We start from the raw sequence: 22,817 nt of genomic DNA on the forward strand, positions 1-22,817 counted from the left end.
CCAATGTGACAGACTCCATCATGTAGTTAGAAATTTGAATGATAGGAGGGAGAGCGGCCAACTCGATACACTCTGTGTCTCTTTGGCTCAGCAAAGGCAATTCACCATCTTAACCGTGATCTCATCTTTGAAAGCTGATGGAATTGTTGACTGAACAACACAATATTCAATTCATCATACTCCAGTTCACTGCCACTTTTAAGGAAGTGTGAAGAGTGTCAAACAAAAGTATAGGTGCGCAACACGATAGGCTGTGAATGACTTGCTCATCAGATGAGTGCCATTGTTATGAGTGTGTGTTTAGTACTAGTGGCTGCAGTCAGTAGGATCTCTCTAGTATCATATCACAGTTCACAAAACATAACCAACATAAACTCAGTCTCTAGAAATTTGTCAACACAAAAACACATTCTGGGAAACAGCAAAGCAAAAATCGGAGCGCCAAAACAATCTGTCAAGAAAAAGGGGAACAAAATCGGGTTCTTTTCCAGTAACTTAAGTAATAAAGTGCTTTCAGAAATACTATGACTGAAAAGCAATTTTCAGCCCTTCCTTCAATTACCACAAATTACTCTGAATGAAAAAAAAGAAGAGAAAAAATGTTTAACATCAGATTTTAAGTGGTTTTTTTTGTTCCCGTTTTGTGAGGCCACTGTAACTGACAAGAAGATGTTAAAAGTGGCTCGTGTTTCTTTTCCTTCCCCTGAGAGAAAAATGGATCCTTCAAACAGAAGGAAAATTGAGGTCTGGAAATCATACTGATGATGATGGTGATGATGGTCTGTGAAATCCATCAGTGACAAGTAAGCCTTGTACTTCAATACAGCAACTAAACACAGACACGCAGGGAGAAAAACAGAGAATAGGAAGGGGGGGGGGGAAAGGGGGACTGACTGCAGGAGCACTTAAATTAACATAAGATTGTAGTACTTTACAAACTGACCATCAGAGAGGGAGAAGCTGCGATTTCTCCACAAACAGACAAAAATACTTTGTTACCTTTTATGCTGCAAATATGTCATTTCTTCTAAATGCAAACAAATATATTTCTGTCTTTCAAACCTCCTTATACAGTACATTATACACCAAACAGGCATAACATAATGGCCCACGTCCTCACTTTAGCTTTGACAGCATTTTAGTAGATAAAGGTGAAGTGAGCCGAGCCTGGCAGATCCCCATGTACTAAATAGAAGTGAAAGAATTGAAAACGGGAGAGAGAGTGGGGTAAAACTGGGGGATCATACATAGATAAGAACCGGAGAGAGTGTGCTTGGAGGTGTGGTCCCGCTGCTGAAATTCAGATACTTTATCTCCAAATATCCCATTTATCATGGAATATATCAGGGAGCAAATGAAAAGTTTTTCCAGAAAGTTGATGTATTAGAAACGAGGAAAATGGGCAGGCACAACAATTTGAGCGAGTTTGACCAAATTGTGATAGCCGGATGACTGGGTCAGAGCATCTCCAACACTGCAGCTGTTCTGAGGTGTTTCTGGTTTGCGGTGCAGTATCTATCAAAAGTAACAGTGGTAAACTAATGCTGAGTGATGGCCTGCGTGGTCCGATTCAACGAATGAGCTACTGTAGCTCGAACTACTGAAAAAGTTCATGCTGGTTCTGATAGAAAGGTGCCAAAATAGACACAGAGCATCGCAGTTTGTTTGGGGCTGCATAGCTGCAGACCAATCTGGGTGCTCATGCTGACCTCTGTGCACTGAAAAAGCCCCAACAATGAGTATGTGAGCATCAGAATTGGACCACGGAGTAATAGAAAAACTTGGCCTAGTCTGATAAATTCTGTTTTCTTTTGCATCATGTGGCTAACTGGGTGCATGTGCGTCGTTTACCTGGAAAACACCAGGGTGTACTAGCTGGCGGAGGCAGTGTGATGCTTTGGGCAATGTTCTGCTGGGAAACCTTGGGTCGAGCCATCAATGTGGATGTTTCTTTGACAAACATCCATGGAGGCAACATCTCACAACTTACAGGACTTAAAGGTTCTGTCAATACCATCTAGGTGCCAGATACCACAGCACACCTTCACGGGTCTAGTGGAGTCCATGTCTCAACATGTGATGGCTGTTATAGCAGCAAAACCGGGACCAACATAATATTAGGCAGGTGGTCATAATGTTATCCCTGACTGGTGTACATTTAAGTAACAACGATCACCATAGTTAAACGTTTCTTAAAAACATTAAGATGTGGTGCAATTGTGGCTCAAGAGTTGACAGTTCGTCTTGTAATCGGAAGGTTGCCGGTTCGAGCCCCGGCTCCGACAGTCTCGGTCGTTGTGTCCTTGGGCAAGACACTTCACCCATTGCCTACTGGTGGTAGTCAGATGGCCTGGTGGTGCCAGTGTCCGGCAGCCTCGCCTCTGTCAGTGTGCCCCAAGGCAGCTGTGGCTACAATGTAGCTTGCCATCACCAGTGTGTGAATGTGTGTGTGACTGAATGTAGTGTAAAGCGCTTTGGGGTCCATAGGGACTAAGTAAAGCGCTATACAAATACAGGCCATTTACCCAAAAAATAAAAATATGAACATATCATTCTTCACGCTCCTGCTGAGGCTTTCAGTCTATTTTCAAGCTTTTCCTACCCCTTATCCTTTTTTTGTGCTGAAGAAAACTTGCTGTTTCGTGGATTGAAAAGGCAGTGATCTATCACAGTAAGACAAAGCCATCGCTTTCTTCTTGCCTTATGACCTAAGAAACTACCGCTCAATGCTGCCATAGCAGTATAACTCCCCGAACCACTCTACCCCTTCAATCTGCCCCCACATTCATCAAAGTTCAGCTCAGCGTCTCTTCCCTTTGTCTCAGTCTCAGTCTTAGTGGTTTTATTTTTTTCATTTTTTTCCCAGAATGCTTTTTCAGTATGATCACAAATGAAACCCATGAAGTCATGTTGCTGCTTTGCAAATATGGAATTTCTCTCTCTCTCTCGTTTTCTGTGTAGTGGGCTATCATTTTTGAATGACATTAGATGTGCACACATACCCAAACATAACAATAATAACATCCTGGTGTCCACATCGGAGCTTCTGTGTGAGATTCAACCTTGCAAATTTCTTCTTCTGTGACTTTCAGTATACACCAGACTCCCCCCCCCCCCCCCCCCCCCCCCCCCCCCACCCCCTTTTTTTAAACTCCATTCTCCTTCCTGGCCCTTCCCGCTATACCCTCCCCATCTGTGCTCAGTGTGTCCTCACTGCGAGAAAATAATCCCGCCATTACAAGCAGAAACAGTCCCACATCTGCTCCTAAATTCACTCCGGATGTTAAGCTATCATCTGCAGTGAAAGGAGCATCGGGAGGACAAACGTGTTCGGGGAAATACAGTTTGGCGAATGTTGTTTATATCCAGACATGAAATTACCTGTCAGTTTGGTTCGGAAAGGGAGCAGAGCAACACTATTCTAATCACCTTGGCTGATGTCAAAGAACGCCTGTCTCCCTGGTTTTCTTCCTGACAATGTCCAAAAAATGGCTCTGGGTGGGTTAGCATGATACTATATATATATCTATATGTCTGTGTGCCAGAATATATGCATACAGTGTCTGCGGTGGCTGGCAATAAGTGACAGGTGACTTGTAGATGAACTCTGAAAATAAAATAGAGGGATCTTCCGCTAAACTTTCATGAAATTATCTCCATCAAACACATTTTTGAAAGTCTTCAGAGTACAGACAGGGGGGTTAAAACCTTGCTTCCTGGGCTCAGGGTTGCTGCTGATATAGTGTCTTTTTTTAGGGAAAAAAAAAAAAAACAGAGTGAAAGGGGGAATTTGCAATCATGATGCAATAGGAATATAAAAAGAAAAAATAGAGCACAGTCATTTTGGATGAGATAATGCACTGAATTGCTGGGAAAGCAACCAAATGGATGCCCCAGAATAGCAGCGCTAAAACAAACCACAGAGCTTTTTTTCCAAACTGGTATATTCACATTGTTATTAGGAAGAGGAACTAGGTCATACATCAGCTAAAAAAACTGAAGCCGGCTTGGATTAGCCGTGCAAACTATAAAGAAAACACAGATAAATGCTGTAATATATGAGGATGCAACACATAATGCTACTTTAACTGGAAATCTTTGCCTGATTTTAATACAATATATTGTAACAAATAGCAATGGAAGAAAGGGGAATTACACAAAGACATGATATCATAGACTGATGCAAAAGTATGTGATACTACACAACATGTCATGCTCTTACACACTGCACTTGAATATGGAAACATATCTATTTATATTATATTTTATAGGTCCACTTCACCACATTTCTGAGACAGTTTTAGTTTTTTCACCCCAGATCACTCAATCATGTCTATCATTGTTTAAATAGCTTTTTTTTTTCTTTTTACTCCTTATTGCTCAAATAACTTTTTTATGTCCCTGAAATTCCCCCAAATTCTCACAGACCACTGATGCTGAGATACAGCTATGATGGCCCCTAACAACATTAGGACTGAGTTGGAAGTATTTTAATAGAAATCACAATATTTTCCTAAAGTTTACCAAGTAATCTTGGTTGCTAAACTAACGTAGCTTCAGGGGTGGCTTTGGCTCACGAGGTACAGTAGGTCACCCGCTGATCGAAAGGTTGTTGATTTGACCCCCGGTTGCTCCAGTCTGCATGTCAAAGTATCCTTTTCCAAAATATTAAACTTGAAGTCACTTTTACTGTGTTGATTGGAGTGTATATGCTAGATAGAAAGAACTCAGAGGTAGAAAAAATGTGCTTGTATGAATGCAAGTGTGAATGAGGCATGTTGTATAAAGCACTTTGAGTGCTCGAGTAAGAAAGTGCTATTTAAGAAACAGTCCATTTACCATTTAACCAGCAAGTGAAAGTGAAAATAAAAAGGACGGGCAAACCTCCCTACTCAAAATAACAACCCCCCCTCAAAAACTTTACCTACAAATGAAAGTCTTCCAGAGGGTAAACAAGTGACTGGTACCGCTTTAACTTATCTCTCTATGTCCATCATTGCTATGTCTGGTACATAATGGCACTGGCACCAAAGGACACCTTGTGTGCATCAACAGTGTCTGACAGAAAGCAGTTTTTTCAGCCTTAGTTATTTTATTTTTGCATTGAAGTACGTAATTATTCATGTATGCAACAGCTGAATTTAGCATGTTAAGATGTCAAAAACCTGGGTTAAATAAAACAAAACAAAACAAACTTATAAAAATGCAGTGCAAATCTAAACAGAGCACCCAGTTGGCTAAAGTCTTTGCTGTCTCAAAACTTCAAACTTCAAAAATCTCCAGCCAAATTCAAAACGATCATACTCACCAACACAGAGTGGAAGGGGGCTGTCCCAAGCCCTCCTTTCGCCCCTCAGGCAGGTGAGCACCTCAGGACCTTTCAGGGTGTAGCCCGGGTCACAGCTGTAAGACACGATGCTCCCTGCAAAATGACCCTTGTCCTCCCGCTTGTAGCCAAACTGGGGAACACCTGGATCCTCGCATTTCACGAGCTCGAAACCTTTAGCAGAGAGCGAGAGGTAAAAAAGAGGCAAATTCGGACGGAGAAGAAAGAAAGAATTGTTGTGCTTTTAATGCGCCAAAGGCAACAAAGAAAAAATTGGACAAAGCAAGCACAAACTACACTCAAAAGACTCTGAATTTTTAAAAAAAGTACATTGTATTTGTGTGCACAACAGAGTGAGTTACTTACTGGTGAAGTGTAGTTCAAAGCCTTTACTGGTGTTATCCGCATTGCTGATGAACTCGAGCCACATAGAGCTGGAGGTGGAGTTCAGGGTTGTGTCTAGCAGCTCGTTGCCTGTAAACACCCCCAGCAGGCGAGCCTTATTACTGCTTCCATCAAAGACCTGGACGGAAGAGAGAGAGAGAGAGTGGGAGGAAGTATTGGAATTAGGAGAAGCAGGTGCGCGCACGCAGATATGCTAACAAGGCGTCATACAGGCACGGGGAGGATACAACTCCCACCACCCTCTCACTTTGAGTATGTCATCCTCCTCCAGTCTGAAATCCCGTGCCCGTAGCTGAATGCCTTTGCCAGGCTGCGTCTGGATGGAGTAGATGCACTCGTGGTTGTTGCCGTAGTAACCGGGGTAGTTGGGTGAGAGCAGCACCCCTTGCATACCAGTCACGGATGAACCACATTCAGCTAGAGAAAAAGTAAGAGAGCAGAGACAGACAGAGAGAGAGAGAAAGAGGTGGTGGTAGTGGTGGTGTTGGAGAGAGCAGAGGACATGTCAATCGCTATATGCTTGAAACTCCGAGTGTATTTATTCATGCTGTCATGCGCGGGGAGATGGGAGAGGTGATGGGGAGAGGAATATGGTCACTGACTAAACCTGAATGTTGAGTGGCACATCATCATAATCACACTGCAATCTGAATATGATTAACACTAATTTCAGCTCTATCTGAAAATTACTTTTTCTGAATCACATCAGGGGGGGAAACTTGGGGGAAGACAAAGTTTTCTCTTGGCAGCCAGAATTTAAATGGCCACAAAGGCACCCTCCTTTTTTAACTTTGAGAATGCACCCAAGTAAGATGAGGTAAGGTGATGGGGCTGTCTTGGAGGCATGTGGAGAAGAATCAAGTTTCTAAAATGAGGTTGAGAGTGATAGCAGTATGAAAATATCAAAATGTGTCTCTGGTGCCATCCTTCAAAGACCTGAATTCATCTGGAGGGAAAACCGAAAACCAGCAGCCAAAGCTTCAGACAACTAAACAGAAAGCAGAGCGAGCAGGTTTTTGTCAGGAAATTGACTGACCTACTTTACACACGCCTAAACTCTGCGAGCAAACATTTAGAAACAAATCATGTATTAACCGAAATGCACTGTGACGTCACCATCACGCTATTCACTCGAGTCTAATTGCTCGTTTTCAGCAGCGTGTTAAATTATCTGCGGTTCCAATTACGTTCCGAGTTTAGACACAAAAAATAAATTGAATGTGCAAATAAAGTAATTCGTGCAGTTTCCAGTGTTTCCACATTAAGTTCCATTTTAATGGTGCTTTTAGTTTATTAAAAGCTGCCACGCTGAGGACAAACACAAGTAGGTCAACGATTGCCATGGTCACTGATGCACCTATCATTATCGTTACGAGCATTAAGATGCATTCATTTTCATATCAGAGCCTAAATGCCCATTAAGGTTTGCTGCATCACAGAATCAACACACTGACCTACATCTTCGCAGTCTGACCCAACATGTTTCACATGCATTAGCAACAAGCACGATCAATAATTAACATATTTAAGCTGTTTAATGCTGTCCTCATTAGAACGGTGGCACTATGTAATTTGGACAAAGTAAAAAAAAAAGCTCAGTTTCTGGGAAGCTATCCAACGAAGAGACAAAACTTGTGTGTATGGAGGGATGATAATGAGGAGATTTGAAAGGGGAATGCCTCGCTGTCTAACGTGACTGACACTTCTGTACATTTCTTAATTGTGGGGGTGTGTGGAAGGCTAATGTGCTGGCATGGCATTGGGAGATTAGAGAGGTGGGGAGGCGGGGAAGTGACAAAAGCCAAAATAAAGCATGTGACCACCTACCAACACACCTTGGCAGAGGGGAGCTCCACACCCGCCTCCTGCCCCCTAAGCAGACCACCCTCGCTGGACCCTCCAGTCGGTAACCTGGGAAACAAGAGAAGATGAGGGCATCGCCCACTCCGTACTGCAATCCCTTTCTGGTGCTGTAAGGTGGAATTCCAGGATCTTCGCACGGCTCCAAATCATAATCTGGAAAATAGAGAGAAAAAAGTATGAATCTTCAGCACTGGCAAGTAAAGAAAGTGTAATAACAGTTTTGTCTGTGTGGGGCTTTTTATCTGCGATGTGTAAATGTGTGAAACGGGCTAATTAAGACTTCTGTCATGCTAGGAAAGTTAAGAAAATATTTCAAAAAGTAAAAGAGGGCTAAACCTTCTGAAATATGACACTTTTCTTCTAAACCCAAGTTCACGTCTAAGGATCAGAAGCCCATATGTCATTTATTAAGATTATTCAAGCAGAGCCTTCAAAGGGACTTTGCAAGTAATGAAACCATTCCAAACATTAAATCTTTCGTCCATTCAGCCACTGATAAGAATTCACACTTGCTATTTTAAGCCATCAATAACATCTCATTAGATTTTATAAGAATCTCTTTCTTCGGCGTCCTAATGTTCAAATCTAGAAATGCTGTGAGAACAAAGGAGGTAAATTATGCTCTCAGTAGGTAAAGGGTCATTAGTGCTCGTTTCTACTTTATTCATTTAAAATGAGTCCGTTTTCTTGGTGTTAACCTATTTTACTATTCATTCTTGAGTACATGTAATCACAGATTTCCAGAGGACTGTTTGTATCAATAACTTTTTCAGAAACCATAATTATTAAAAATACATGAAGAAATGCATGATTAATGTTCTAAAGCAGAGATTTTACGTTCTGGGGCACATGCAGCCCACTTTGATCTTAACAAGGCCGAACCAGACCAGTGAAAGTACACGATAAATGAGTAGGATTACAGAAAAAGTGATGATAATTCATAGCAGACTGTCCTATATTTATCTGATATGGCATATGTTTTCATTCATTTGCAGAAAATGTACTTTTTAAAATTGTGAAGTCAAACAAAAAAAGACAAAAAACAGTTCAGAAGGCTTTAAATCCGTAAAACTAAATTTATTCTCACCAGAGAAGGTGATGTTGAATCCCTCATACGAAACGGAAAAGTCAGACAGGAAGCGGATCTGTGCTGTGTAGTTTCCAAACAGCCCTGCGCTGAGAGGCGGAGGCAAGGTGGAGCCCGTCAGCCTCCAAAGTGGCTGAGAGAAGCTGCTGTTCTCTGTCACCAATAAATGATCGTGAGGGCTCTCAAGGTGGAAGGTGTGGAAGGTGAACTGGACACCTGAATACGAGGAGATGAAAGAGCCATTGTTGAAATGTTTGGGTTTTTTAAATCTTTACATAACTTATATATGCATAATAATAAACATCACATACATAATAATCATGAAGGTGGAAAAAAAAACATTGAAAACACAATATTTTCTATATCATAACACATTCAGTACAAATTCCCTATCCTTTTCCAAACACAGCTGCACCTGTGCAGATAAAGCATCTGCAAATAAGGCTCAGTCAGTTTGATATGAGTGCTCGACCAAAGGCTGGAGAATCATCCCATGGCGCCGTAGCCTTAGGCCAGCCTCTCAGCAGCCCGGCCTTACAAAGACAGCTTGTTCGGCAAAATAAAAAGGCCACTCAGTAGAGGGAAATGACATTGTAACAGAAATTGAATTTGACTGCCGCATGTGTCGACACAGAATTTCTCTGCTAACCTTTGCCGTGGGAGGTCTCGATCATCCACGTGCAGTTCAGGTTATGCGGGTAAAAGTCTGGGAAGCCGGGAGACAAGATGGTGCCGGCGTTGCCCTGGATGTAACCTCCACACAATGCTGGTGACGCGGGACGAATGGAAACAGTGGAAGATGGATGAAGGAGAGAGATGAGCGCAGAAGCAAAATCAGAGAGGACACGAAGACAGAAATAACGTTCCCCACAAATAAATAAATAAATGCTAAAACCGTCTGTGAAATTCCAATGTGGATGAATGCATTTTCCAAGATGTGCCCTTCAAGATGGCACACAAAAAGACCGAGTGGATGTTAACAATATCATTACAGACAGGACGGGAGAATCAATACTGTCCTTAAATATAAAAGCATTTACAGACGAGGAAAAAGGGAAACATCAAAGGGTATGTTCACTGCCGCACATATAAAACATTTCTGATGAAATGAAGCAGAAACTTTTAAAGTCTAAAACAAGAGTCCTTGAAAGAAATGTTATCATCTCATATGGATTTTATAATAACTCAGGAATATATAGCTATTTAAATGTGATGCAATATGAAGCAAAGTGCTTAAAATGATTTCTCATGTTTCATCTCTAACAACACACAACAATGACTTTAGCTTTAATCCCATTTATGAGTGGGGAGAAATCTGGCAGGGGGACCATTCATTTCTAGGTCAATATTATGGAACGTACCATCACAGCTAGGCAGGGGGCGACTCCACTGAAAATTGGGTTCACATTCTAATGGCTCAGAGTCACTAAGCGTGTACCCTGCGTCGCAACTAAATGTCACCAAAGCTCCGACGTAGAAGTCGTTCCCGTGTCGCTGCCCGTTGACGGGGATGCCAGGATCCACACAGTGATCTGATTGTAGCTGCAGGGCTGCAGAGTGAAGAGAAAATAAAGGATAAATGACATTTGATCAGAGGCAGACACAAAAGGCTCCGAATTCACCTACAAGTGTAATTATCATAACGGGTTACGAGGAGGTCAACAAATGTTGAAGGGCAGTTTACTTTTATCAAACGATTCTTATAAATAATTCAAACGAATATCATTTTTCCACAGAAATGAACCAATAAGAAGTTTTCAAAGTACTTTTCCGCTCCACCTCGCGTGGTGAAGTTGTGCTTATAGTGAATTATTGAAGCTTTGCAAAGATTTAGCCACAGAGAAAGTGGAAAAGGTTGCCAGTATATGCTGCAAAGGTGGGAACGAGGCTAGGTAGAAATGTGTAAGTGTGAAACCATGGGAGTGTAAATACAGTCTCAAGCTTGGCAATATGTCAGGGCAGAAATATATGAAAGAAAAACCCATTTTCTTTCTGATTATGCGTATTCTAATAACAGTGGCATCGTGGTGAATTTACATTTACATCTACAGCCAAAACTGAATAGCTTTCACACGTGCAGTACAGAAAATAGGTTACACAATCTACAGTCGGGGAAACAATTATTTGATCCCATGGTGAATCTGAAAGTGTCACAGGCTGGGTCTCTGACCCAGCGCTCTGAGTTCATGTTTGTATTTGTCTCATTTTGTTATGTGATTTAGTTTGTGTTATTTCCTATCTGCCTTTAGTTTAGGCAGTTATTGTTCCTGGGTTTTCTATGTTTTGGGGTTTTGTATTTATTCATCACATATTAGGTCTGTTAAGTTGTGTTGTCATGTTTTAGTATTTCCTGTTTTATTCTGACAATGTCATGTGTTCTTTGTTTATTGTATTTAGCTTTCCTCTCCTGGTCCTGTCATTAGGTTTATGTCTGTCAGCTGTTTCCCCCATGTGTCTCCACCTCCCCTGATCACCTCATGTATGTATTTAAGCCCTTTGTTTTCTGCATGCCATTGTCAGGTCGTCTGCTCATCCATGTCTCATCTCCAGGTACCCATGTCAGTTCACTATGGTTAAGGTTTTTCATGTTTTGTTATTAGTTCACCCAGTTTAGGTTATTGTTTAGTTTTCACCGATGCCCTATTATTTTGTACCCTCGTTGCTAACCTCAATAAACGGCTTGTTTTGTTAATCCACACCACGTTTTGGTCTGCGTTTGAGTCCTCCTCTGCAACACATACGGTCTGCCCCAGTCAGACCGTGACAGAAAGTTTCCCTACTTCCAAAGAAACAAACTGTCTCTAATTCTTATGATAGTTTCATTTTAATGGAGAGAGACAGAATATCAACACTGCATAAAGGTTATTTAAATCAATTTGCATGTCATTGAGTGAAATACGTATTCGATCAAAAAACATGACTTAATACTTGGCGAAGAAACCCTTGTTGGCGAACAGTCAGTAAGACTGTAGTTCCTGTAGTTGGTCAACAGGTGGATTTTGGTCCACTCCTGTTTACAGAAACTAAATCTTTTAGGTTTCATGGCTGCTGCTTAGAAACTCATAGTTTCAACTCATAGTTTCAACTCAACTTTCAAATCACAGCAGGTGATTGGAGCTCAGTTTTGGCACTTTCTCCCTAGCCTTTTCTGAATCATTGTTCATGGGCAAACTTAGGTTGCGCATGTGCATGAGGCTTCTTGAACAGGGGGACCTTGGTAGTGCTGCAAGACTTTAGTCCATCACAGTGTAGCGTGAGATCAATGGTGTTCTTGGTGATTCTGGTCCCAGGTGTAATCAAATCATTAGCAAGCTCCTCCTGTGTAGTTTTATTCTGATCCACCACCTTTCTCATGATCATCCACACCCCATGAGGAAAGTACAGCACCAGCAGTCACTTTCTCACCAAGCTTCTTGCTAATGGCCTTTGGCAGGACAACAGTTTCGTCCCTGATGTCCTTTGACAGCTCCTTGGTCTTGGTTGTAGGGGATCAAATTCATATTTCGCTCAATGACATACAAATCAATTTATAATGTTTATGTATGTATTTATGTGTTTTCCTGGATTTTGTTTGATATTCTGTCTCTCTTCAGTAAATTAGAGATTGCTCATTTATTAATAAGTGAGCAAACAAATAATTATTCCCCCACTGTATATGCAACAGATGTATTTCTTTTAGCGTCTGTGGTGCATAAGTGAACAAACTGCTTCCTGTGTCACTGTGTTCAAACGTGGTAGGCCCTTACTTTCATAACGTATACGGAAGCCAATGTCAGAGTGGCTCTTGTCAGTGGTGAATAGGAGATACAGGAAGTTGGAGGTGCTGATCAGGAACTGGGGAACTTGTGTGCCCTGGTAACTGCCAATTAGTGGTGAAGAGGGAAAACGTCCATCTCGCACCTCGAGGACATCATAGTTAACCTCGGTGCGAAACCTGAAAACACAAAGCAAAGCTTTTTTTGACTGCACCTCACAAGATCCGAGACAATAATGTATGCCTTTAGTAAATGATTGTTGAAATTAATGAAATGGGAAAATAAAGAACTAAACAATCATAATCATGCTAAAAATGTATATGTGAACTAGTCTGTCTTACATGAGCATCTCAATTCAAACCTCATCGTCTTCATTATTAAGTCAGATCTACAATAAATGCAAAGCTCGGTTACAAATCAGACAAAGTGGAGCCTGCCCTGGAGCTCCACACCATCACACAACAGTGACATATCCACTGGGACTTCTGTGCATTTATTTGAAATTAAGCAGCACGAAAGCAGAATATCAAACGAACAGACGGGAGTTTAAAGGTAAGATCTGCATTAGTAGATTGTATCAAAAATAAGGTTTCTCATATTCCATAAATATATTTGCCTTCTGCTAAATTATCAGGGAAAAGAGATCAAGAGTGGACAAAGAGCTCATTTTCACTTCATGTTTTAATCTGTGCTTGACTAGCTGGATAAAACTTGATGAAATGAACAATTTGTAAAGTAAATGAATCAATATGGTCTTAACCAAAAACAGGCAATGTAGAGAATCCCATCTAAAAATGTATTTTTGACATTTAGCCAGTCAGTGTAATAACAGTGGTAACTGTACAAAAGCGAGTGATGCTGCTTTTGGAGAATCCTGAGACATTTGGCTTTGGTGGGTGTATACAGTATTTCAATAGCATGTATGTGTGTTTCTGTCTTTGTTGCCTGAGCCACTTCATCTTCAAAGCGTGAATAAATTGCTTAGTTTCAGAACCGTGTCATCTAAATGAAGCGGTTTGTGATATTTTATTGATGTTACATAAAAATTAAAGAGCAACAAACATTTACGCGCTATTCATTTTGCATGGCCCGCTGTCGTGGAAGTGCTCAGGATGAGCCGGGTTTGCGAAGATGAGCCTCAGTGAAACACTGATGTAGCATTTGATCCTACAACTGTCTCTCTCTCAAACATCAGGACAAATTACATCCACTCCCATTTCCACAGTCCCTCTTGACAGACCATCTCAACTTACATAGCCCTTTGCATTGTGTGTGTTTGCGTACTTAGGGCTCAGGATATCAAATGAAAGCATCAAACCCCTCTGAAGGACTTTAGTAAATAAAGCAGTATTATCCTGGTTGGTGGATGTGTTGAAGTGCATTAGATCTACTGCATTACTCCGATAAAGGAAAGGCGTTGGGAGAGGTTAAAGTGAGACATAACGATATAAGAACACAGTGATACAGTGAGAAGGTAAAAGCAATAAAAATCCAAGCCTGTTATGAGAAAACAGAAAGTGCTGGCACAAGAGCAGTTGCTATGTGGGTGACTCACTTGTCGAAGATGATCTTGATGGGGTAGCCTGGAGGAGCCTCAATGATCCATTCACAGTTAAGGGCCTCCTTGTATAGTTCTGGCCAGCCAGGGGAGAGGATGATTCCATTGGGAGCCTTCAGATCCCCTCCACACGGGGCTAACACAGAGAGATGAAATAGAGGTAGAGAAAGAACAGATTAAAAAATAAAAAATGAATGCACGTCTATCCTGGATGATGTATGCCATTGCCCACAGATGTTCCCATGCATCAGCTGGGGCTCATCCCATTTCTTTTTGCTGCCAAGGTTTATCTTATGGAAGCTGGTGACAGCGCGCTTCAAGGTTAACCGCTTTTCCCGGAACACGCGTGTCAGTGTTTGCGTGTCTGTGTGCACATGAGCATTTATTACGCATTTGTGTGCCACCTATGCAAGGAGTCAGGGTTTTAAACATATCATCGAGCCCTTCTCCCATCAAAAAGACGAAATGGGACGTCTTTGATCGCTAGCACAAAAGACACTTGAGTGCGCCGACCCCTCTCCTGCACCCTAATCTCTGTTACAGCTCTCTTTGCCGCATCTCCTTTTAACTGCCTATCCTTAACCAGAGCACACGGGCACAGTGGACGGCTTCGTTACTGTGCCAGCTCCTCGCTCCCTTTGAAGTGGAATGATTTAATCAGCCAACTCAGCATACTGAAGGACATCTATAAAACGCATTAGGCTACAAACGCAGGGGTATGATAGATGGAGGAACACAAAACTGCTGTGGCACACGGGGGTGGGGTGGTGGGGGGTTGTGACATGTTTTAATAGTGGTGCCTCGTTTGCGTATCACAGACAGAGAACCTGATTAAGTCCCTTGGAGCTCCAGCCATGGTGACTGCACTTAAAGCGGCTAGTTAATGGTGAGTATTATCTAAACTAAACTACTTCTTGGGGATAGTTCATTGAGTATTGAGTCAGGCAGAGATGATTGTTCAGCTCTCTCTATATAAGCAAATTATGGCCGCTGCATCACAAACTGGAAAGAACAAAGCCTCCGGGTCATCACCAGCTTCAATTTGAGCTCAGCTGTCACTGACATAAAGTTACTGAGAATGGAGTAATTAACTATATCTCCTTTAACTATTTGAGAAAAATCTAATTCAGGTGGAGTTATTACTATTATTAGTATTATTTTATAACATTTTTGCATACTTAGCTAGCTATACCATCAAAACTACTACTCGTGATTCAAAGTTTGCTAACGTTTGTATACAAGAGGTGACAAAAACTTTTTTTTTTTTGGCGGTATTTGAGGCAAATAGCTGGCTGGGTAGTACCATTGGGAGATAAGAACTGCAAGGCAAGGCAAGTTTATTTGTATAGCACAATTCAACAACAAGCATTCAGAGGGACTGGGACATCAAAGTCCAAACTGGTACAGATATTTCTTTTAATCTCTTTTTTTTCTCCTTAGTTTGTTTTTGCAAGGCGTATTCTGAACTTAGTTTTGAACTTTTTTTGTGTGTGTGTGTGTGTTAGAATTTTTTATTATTCTAACCACAACAACAGCTGCCTGTGAGAAAATACACACAGTCACAGCAAGACTTCAGACACAAAACCCCGAGGCTTTCATTATTATATCTGGAGACTTTAACCATGCCACACTGGACTCTACTCTACTCTGGCTGCTTTTCACCAGTTTGTGAATTGTCCCACAAGGAGCAACAGGACAATTGACCTACTGTATGCTAATGTGAGAGATGCATACAGAGCCACCCCCCTCCCCCCACTAGGGAAGTCAGACCACAACCTGGTTTACCTACAGCCACAATACACACCCCTCGTCCAAAGGCAGCCGGTCACAACGCGCTCCATCCGGAGATGGACCCCAGAAAAGGAGGATGCTCTGAGGGACTGTTATGACAACACAGACTGGGATGTGCTCCTGAGCCCACATGGTGAGGACATAGAGGGGGCGACACACTGTCTTACAGACTACCTCAACTTTTGTGTGGACACGGTCGCCCCTGCTAAGACGGTACGGTGTTATCCTAATAACAAACCGTGGGTAACACAGGAAGTCAAAGCTGTCCTCAACATGAAGAAGAAGGCTTTCAGGAGCAAAGTGAAGGAGGAGATGAAGGCAGCACAGCGGGAGGTGAAACGCTGCCTGAGGGAAGCAAAGGACACCTACAGGAGGAAGGTGGAGCAGAAGTTGGAGAGGAACAATATGAGGGAGGTCTGGAATGGTGTGAAAACCATCACAGGCCACAACACCAAGAAAAGCACAGTGGGGGGGACTGTGGAGAAGGCAAACGAACTTAACAACTTCTTCAACAGGTTTGACCAGCCCACAACCCCCCCACCCTCACCCTCACCTTCACTACAGAGTCCAATCCCCACTCTCCTACCTCCCTCGCTTCCCCCCCTTCCTGACACCATGACACCCCCCTCCTCCAATCCCTCTCTCAGCAGCAAGACATCTCCCCCCCTCCCCTCCTCCCAAACATCTCCCAGTGTCACAGTGGATCAGGTCAGGAGACAACTGAGGAAGCTTCGCCCCAGAAAGGCAGCAGGCCCAGACAAGGTGTGTCCTAGGATGCTAAAGGCGTGTGCTGCTGAACTTGGGGAGCCTCTACAACGAGTCTTCAATCTCAGTCTGCGACTGGGGAGAGTGCCCGCCCTATGGAAGACATCCTGCATCGTCCCAGTCCCCAAAAAGAACCGGCCCAATGAGCTGAATGACTTCCGACCGGTGGCACTGACGTCACATCTTATGAAGACTCTAGAGCGGCTCTTCCTCAACCTCCTCCGACCACAGGTACAACATGCCCAGGACCCACTACAGTTTGCATACAAGGCGGGTGTCGGAGTGGAGGATGCCATCCTGTACCTCCTACACAGAGCCCACTCACACCTGGATGGGGGAAAAGGCACGGTCAGGATCCTGTTTCTTGACTTTTCCAGTGCCTTTAATACCATCCGGCCCTGTATGCTTCAAGAAAAACTGAACAGGATGGAGGTGGACCCCTGCCTGGTGGCTTGGATCTCCGACTACCTCACCGACAGACCACAGTACGTCAGGCTGAAGGACATCACGTCTGACACAGTGGTCAGCAGCACAGGAGCACCACAGGGAACTGTGCTGTCCCCTCTTCTCTTCACCCTGTACACCTCTGACTTCTGCTACAACTCTGAATTATGCCACATTCAGAAGTTTGCAGACGACACAGCCATCATGGGGTGTATCTGGGATGATCAGGAAGAGGAGTACAGAAGTCTGGTGAGGAACTTTGTCGCATGGAGTCACACAAACCACCTGCAACTCAACACCTCAAAGACTAAGGAACTGGTTGTGGACTTCGGGAGGTCTAGAGCAGGTCCACTGCCGGTTCAGATAGAGGGGGAGGAGGTGGAGGTGGTCAACAAGTACAAGTACCTCGGGCTGTGGGTGGACAATAAACTGGACTGGTCATGCAACACAGAGCACCTGTATAAAAAAGCCCAAAGCCGACTGTACTTCCTCAGGAGGCTGAGGTCTTTTAACATCTGCAGGAAGCTCCTGAGGATGTTTTACCAGTCGGTGGTTGCTGGAGTACTTTTCTATGCTGTGGTGTGCTGGGGGAGCAGCACAGCAAAGAAGGACTCATCCAGGCTGGAGAAACTGATCAGGAAGGCTAGCTCTGTGGTCGGCATGAAGCTGGACACTCTGGTGACAGTGGCAGAGAAAAGGACATTAAAGAAACTGATGGACATTATGAACAATGCCAGACATCCTCTGCACACGGCCATAAACAACCAGAAGAGTCTGTTCAGTGACAGGTTGCTTCTCCCAAAGACAAGAACTAACAGACTTAAAAACTCCTTTGTCCCACACGCCATCAGACTGTTTAACTCCTCCCTGGAGGGGAGAGGGAGGGGAAACAGGAGGACAAAGGAGGGGGGAACAACTAAGCTGTAGTGCCTCTTCACCTCACTGTGCAATACCTTTTGTGCAATACTTTTGTAAATAGTCAACGGTGCAATAGACTCAATACTTGAAATGTGCAATTCACTTGTATTTTTATTTTTATTCCTATTTATTCTATTTATCCCCTTCGTATATTTTATTTATATTGTCTCTGTATTTATATATATATATGTGTGTGTGTGTGTGTGTGTGTGTGTATTATATATATATATATATATAATATTCTCCCAGAGGAACCCACCCGAGGGATTAATAAAGTTCTATCTAATCTAATCTAATCTAATCTAACCAAATAGTCTTTTATCTTCAGGACATCCTGTGAACCTTGGATATTTTGCGTATAGAGGGTCATACATTTTACTGAAGTGCTTTTTAGAAGGACATAAAGTAACTAGTAGAGTGAATACCAAGGTAACAAGGTGCAGTATATAATAAATAAATAATGTGGATTTTTTCTGATATATACAATTTACTAGTCTGCTGTACAGAGAAATGTAATGAATAAATAAAATATAAACACTAAGGTTCTAGCTCTTTGTTACATGCAGAAATAGAAACAGGGGAGCAATTTGTTTCAATATGAAATGTAGATCATAGATCGTCTCTGACTTCCCTGCTCCCCTTGGGTCAACCTTCCCTTATTACTGGTAACATTTTATGTACTTGTTCTTTCCCTAATATGGTTAAAAGGATATTTAAGAGCGATTGGAGCGTGTAATCTAAACCTTTGAAGTCCCTGCAGCTGTACGTATGTTTGTCCAGGAAGGGGTTTTCATTTGTTCTGCTCCATATTTTTCTTCAGGCATCTTTTAGCAAAAGGATTCATTTTCCTCCAATAATCTCTTCAACTGCTTAGGTGTCAGCCACAAATGGTAAGCCAGGGGTGTCAAGCATAAGGTCTGGGGGCCAGAATCCCCTTCAGAAGGATATATTCTCCCGTTTAGCTGTGTTATACCTCCAGGACAGTCCGGGTAATGAGCTATCAGAAGTTTTTTTTTCTTCTAACGGTACACATGAGCCCTCTTACACACCTTCACAGCGAGGAACAGCGTTGTCCCACACCACATTGCCGTCCTTGAGAATGCAGGAGATGGTCAGGGAGCCATGGGTCTTAACAAAGCCGTCCTCGCACAGGAATGAGATGGAACTGCCCAGCTGAAGGCTCTCTCCAAAGCGTTTCCCATTAACCGGCACACCCGGGTCTGGGCACTCGTTGTGGCGGAACGCTTGTGGAAGTGCAGAGAAGAGATGGGGGTTAGTGACGAGTACAGAGTCAGCTTTTAGAAGACTTTAGAAAAAAAACAGACTACTTAATACATTAGCTATAAACAGGAAAAATGCTTTCCCTGTTGCTTAAAGTCTTTGCTTGATAATGAAATGGAAAAAGAGATTGTCTATAATTCTGCTGATATTAATCCACATCACATGCTGTCCTGTGTAAAGACTCCAAAATAACTGCTTGAGTTTCAAGACAAAACTTTTTCTGTCATTGTACCGTCAGCACTTAGCCACTCCAGCATGTAACAAGCGGGAATTTGTTTCACTTAGTCACACTGATTCACCCTGCTGCAGTCATTCTACAGGGTGGGAAACCACACCGTATGCAGATCATCAGTGCCAGATGACACTGCTGAAGTAATCGTGAGGTAAACAAACAAGGGTAATTGCTTTCATGCAGCCTCACAACTTTATCAATCAGGCCTCTCGATGAAATTTCAAGTAGAAAGAGCACAAAGAAACACAGTCATACAAGAAGAGTCATAACCCTGAAACACGGCCTGTAAACAAATACATCACCTCGGCTGCTATCTCTCTCACTTACTCTCACTCTTGTAAACACATGCAGGTATTTGACGCGTGTAGGTGTTGATGAATCCCTGTTCTGTAGTTACTGGACCCAAACCAAGTGCCAGCTACACCTCATCCATCACAAATATCTTATTCATTAACGCGCTAGAAATTGCCTAAATACAGTTTGGCATGTCCTTAATTAACATGAATGATGAAAGTTGTGTGCTCAGCCCCACAACCTCCTCAAAAACCGTCCTGCAGTTAGATGACACTGTTCTCAGGAACAAACCGTCATCTTCAATTAACTGCTCGTGGCATTCGTTCTAGCATGCTAATTAATGCATTAGCCGCCATGTGTTGTCCACATTGTGGCTTTCCAGATGCACCTGGGCTTGGTTGATGTCGCGTCTGCAAATGAGCTCGTGCAAAGGGTGGGTGGGTGGGGGGGGTGAAAGCATTCTGGCCTTGCTGAGCTGATATAGATTAACATCAAAGAGATATTTTGGTGAGAGCCGAGGTTAAGTTGAAACAGGATGAGCAATCTTCACAGTATACTGTAAACAGGCATCACTGTGCACTGCATTTAATGAACATATAAATAAACAGTAAGAGATCTCTGTCATGGAGGGGATTTGATTTAAATATCCTAACACAAACCCAGCTGCAGCTATCCTTTCAGGGCTTTGTTAAGTGTGAGAACAAAACTTGTATGCCAATGCTGATTCATACTATAAGACATATATGTAAGACTATGGCTCAAAATGACTAAATGTGGCAAATTAGCGTCTGAGTGCAGTGCCTACAGTACTCGTACTGTAGGTGTGGTTAGTTTTATGAATGATTTACAAAGGTGGTGCTGCTTACTAAAAACGAGGGCAGTTGGTTTATTTCAATATCATGCGCAAAAAAACAAGATGTGCTTTTTTTTTTTTTGCAGTGTTAAGTATCGGTGTATTTATGTTTATATCAGCTTGCAGGCTTGATTTCATTAATCTCTCACCATATTTTACAACTTGCGAAAGGAATTCTCAGAAATACGACTGCAACAGGGTCAGCAGCAAAAACCTCTGAGCTCCCACCTCCTACACGCAATCCTGTCTCTGCATTCCCTTCGTAAATACCAACAGCACTTTTTTTTAACGCCAAAACCCAGGTCGCGCTGGCACACTGAGTTAGCAAATCTGGCCTTAACCATGGTAGACATTTTCTGTATATTTTAATATTTAATCATGTTGACTGTATTGTTTGGTTTCTAATTACACTATATTGATTCTGTTCATTTTTTCATCTTTTTTTTTGGTGGGGGGGGGTTGGCACCTATTTCTTAGTTGGAGATTAAGTATCTGAATTTCAGGAGCGGGACCACGCCTACGAACACGCTCTTTCCAGTTCTCATCTATATAGGTTCCCCCAGTCCTACAAGCTGTTAATTCTCGTTTACATGCTCCACCCTTGCTCCCCTTTTCAGTTCTTTAACTTCTTCACTTCTATTTAATGCATGGAAATCTGCCAGGCCTGGGAGCCGCCGCCAGTCCCCTTCGAGGCGTTCCCCAAACTGCAGCTCAATTCATGTCCAAGCCATTCACCTTTACCTACTAAAACGCCGTCAAACATAAATGAGGACGTGGGTGCAGCTAGTGAATCTTTTATTAGGTTTTAGTTAATAATCTCATAATCTTGATTTGCATGATAAATATTAACTAATTACATTTTAAAACTACTATGAGTGTGCTCTCAATTAAAGACGGGAGAAAAAATTTAGATTTTTTCTAGCAAAAGGCACCTTAACTACCCGACACTTTGCGGCTCAGTGAGGGTTAGACGCTCCCTCCCGAGTTATTTTCTTTGGTGTAATGTAGAAGAATTTCAATACCAGACTCATAACACAATAGTGCGCATGCAATGAATCCTGCTTCCAACACTCAGAACAAAGTATAACCATAAAAACGGTTTACCAGAACTGCAGCCAGTGTGCTTCTAGAATTTCCTCAGAAGTCAGCAGCTACCCAGAACAGAATATAATGAGCACAGGTGCAAATGCATCTGTCAGGTAAAGATGCTACATCTTCGCTTGGGTTTTATTTAGACGTCAAGTTTCTATTTAGACAATAAAGTGAGAGTTTGTCATTTTTCTTTGAGTGTCTAAGTAATGTTTAGCCAGTTTATGCAGTCTATGGGAGACAAGCACAGAGATACTGTGGATGATTCATGAGCCCTATTGTATGTGCGCGCAAACACAGACACACACACACACATACTGAAAACATGCACAAACAATTGAGAATACAAAACATCCAACAGTCAATGTGGGCTTTTGTGATAAGCTTTAAAGACTTCACTTTATCTCCTTTGAGGTACTTACTTGTAAATGTGATGTTAAAGCCTCTGTCTGTGTAGGTGTGGTCAGTCAGGAACTCCAAACGGGCTACATGCGCACTGGTTGTTATGGGAGGAGGCAGGACATCACCAGAGAAGGTCCCCAGGATAGGAGATTCAGCCTGACAAAGACAGATAACGATTTTCTGCTGAGACCAAAGCTATACTCAGCTTAAAACCATTAAAAAAACCAAAACAAGAGCAGACGGATCCTACAGTGAGGTAGACAGATAAAGCGATAAAGTCCAGTGATACTGGAAGAAAGGTTGTTTAGCTTGTACGCATAATTACAGAGGCTGCTTTTCCTGCTGACAAGCACCATGACTGATAGACAGGTCAGCAAAGAGCCTTTCAAAGTAAGCGAGGACATCCGCTTAGGCGCTACCTTTCCCCCATCCTTGATGGAGAGGAAGTCAAACTGCTTCTCCATGCTGAGGTCGTTGAAGGCCAGATTGATTCTGCTCTCAGGGTTGGTGATGATGAGCCACACACAGTGCATATTGTTTCCGTACTCCTGAGGGTAGTTGGGAGATAGCAGCACCCCTGATGGAGTGGTAAAGTTGAAGAAACAGGAAACTATAGGAGAGATAGAGAGATAGAGACAAAGACAGCGGGTGAGAGGAAGAAATACAGATAAGCAACATAAAAATGAGAATTGTTCAGGAGACTGAAAACAAGAGGCAAATTCCATTTCCTTTGCTGACAACAAGCCACTATGAC

General features: G+C 42.5%; 1 protein-coding gene across 1 annotated transcript in view; it reads right to left on the reverse strand.

The window, feature by feature from the left end:
- csmd2 (CUB and Sushi multiple domains 2) overlaps positions 1-22,817 on the reverse strand; it is a 284,791-nt gene that overhangs the window by 99,772 nt on the left and 162,202 nt on the right. Inside the window, exons 14-25 of the mRNA XM_085346642.1 lie at positions 22,483-22,673; positions 22,084-22,219; positions 18,962-19,156; positions 13,992-14,130; positions 12,428-12,615; positions 10,043-10,231; positions 9,331-9,447; positions 8,682-8,897; positions 7,559-7,747; positions 5,979-6,148; positions 5,693-5,849; positions 5,309-5,500 (exon numbers count right to left, since the gene is read on the reverse strand). Of these exons, the coding sequence (XP_085202768.1) occupies positions 5,309-5,500; positions 5,693-5,849; positions 5,979-6,148; positions 7,559-7,747; positions 8,682-8,897; positions 9,331-9,447; positions 10,043-10,231; positions 12,428-12,615; positions 13,992-14,130; positions 18,962-19,156; positions 22,084-22,219; positions 22,483-22,673 (2,079 nt within the window). The remainder of the gene's footprint in view (positions 1-5,308; positions 5,501-5,692; positions 5,850-5,978; positions 6,149-7,558; positions 7,748-8,681; positions 8,898-9,330; positions 9,448-10,042; positions 10,232-12,427; positions 12,616-13,991; positions 14,131-18,961; positions 19,157-22,083; positions 22,220-22,482; positions 22,674-22,817) is intronic.

Source organism: Diplotaxodon limnothrissa, linkage group LG22, assembly GCF_057381915.1.
Source record: "Diplotaxodon limnothrissa isolate DT_005_m linkage group LG22, D_limnothrissa_male_GT1.1, whole genome shotgun sequence".
NCBI classification, from domain to species: Eukaryota; Metazoa; Chordata; class Actinopteri; order Cichliformes; family Cichlidae; genus Diplotaxodon; species Diplotaxodon limnothrissa.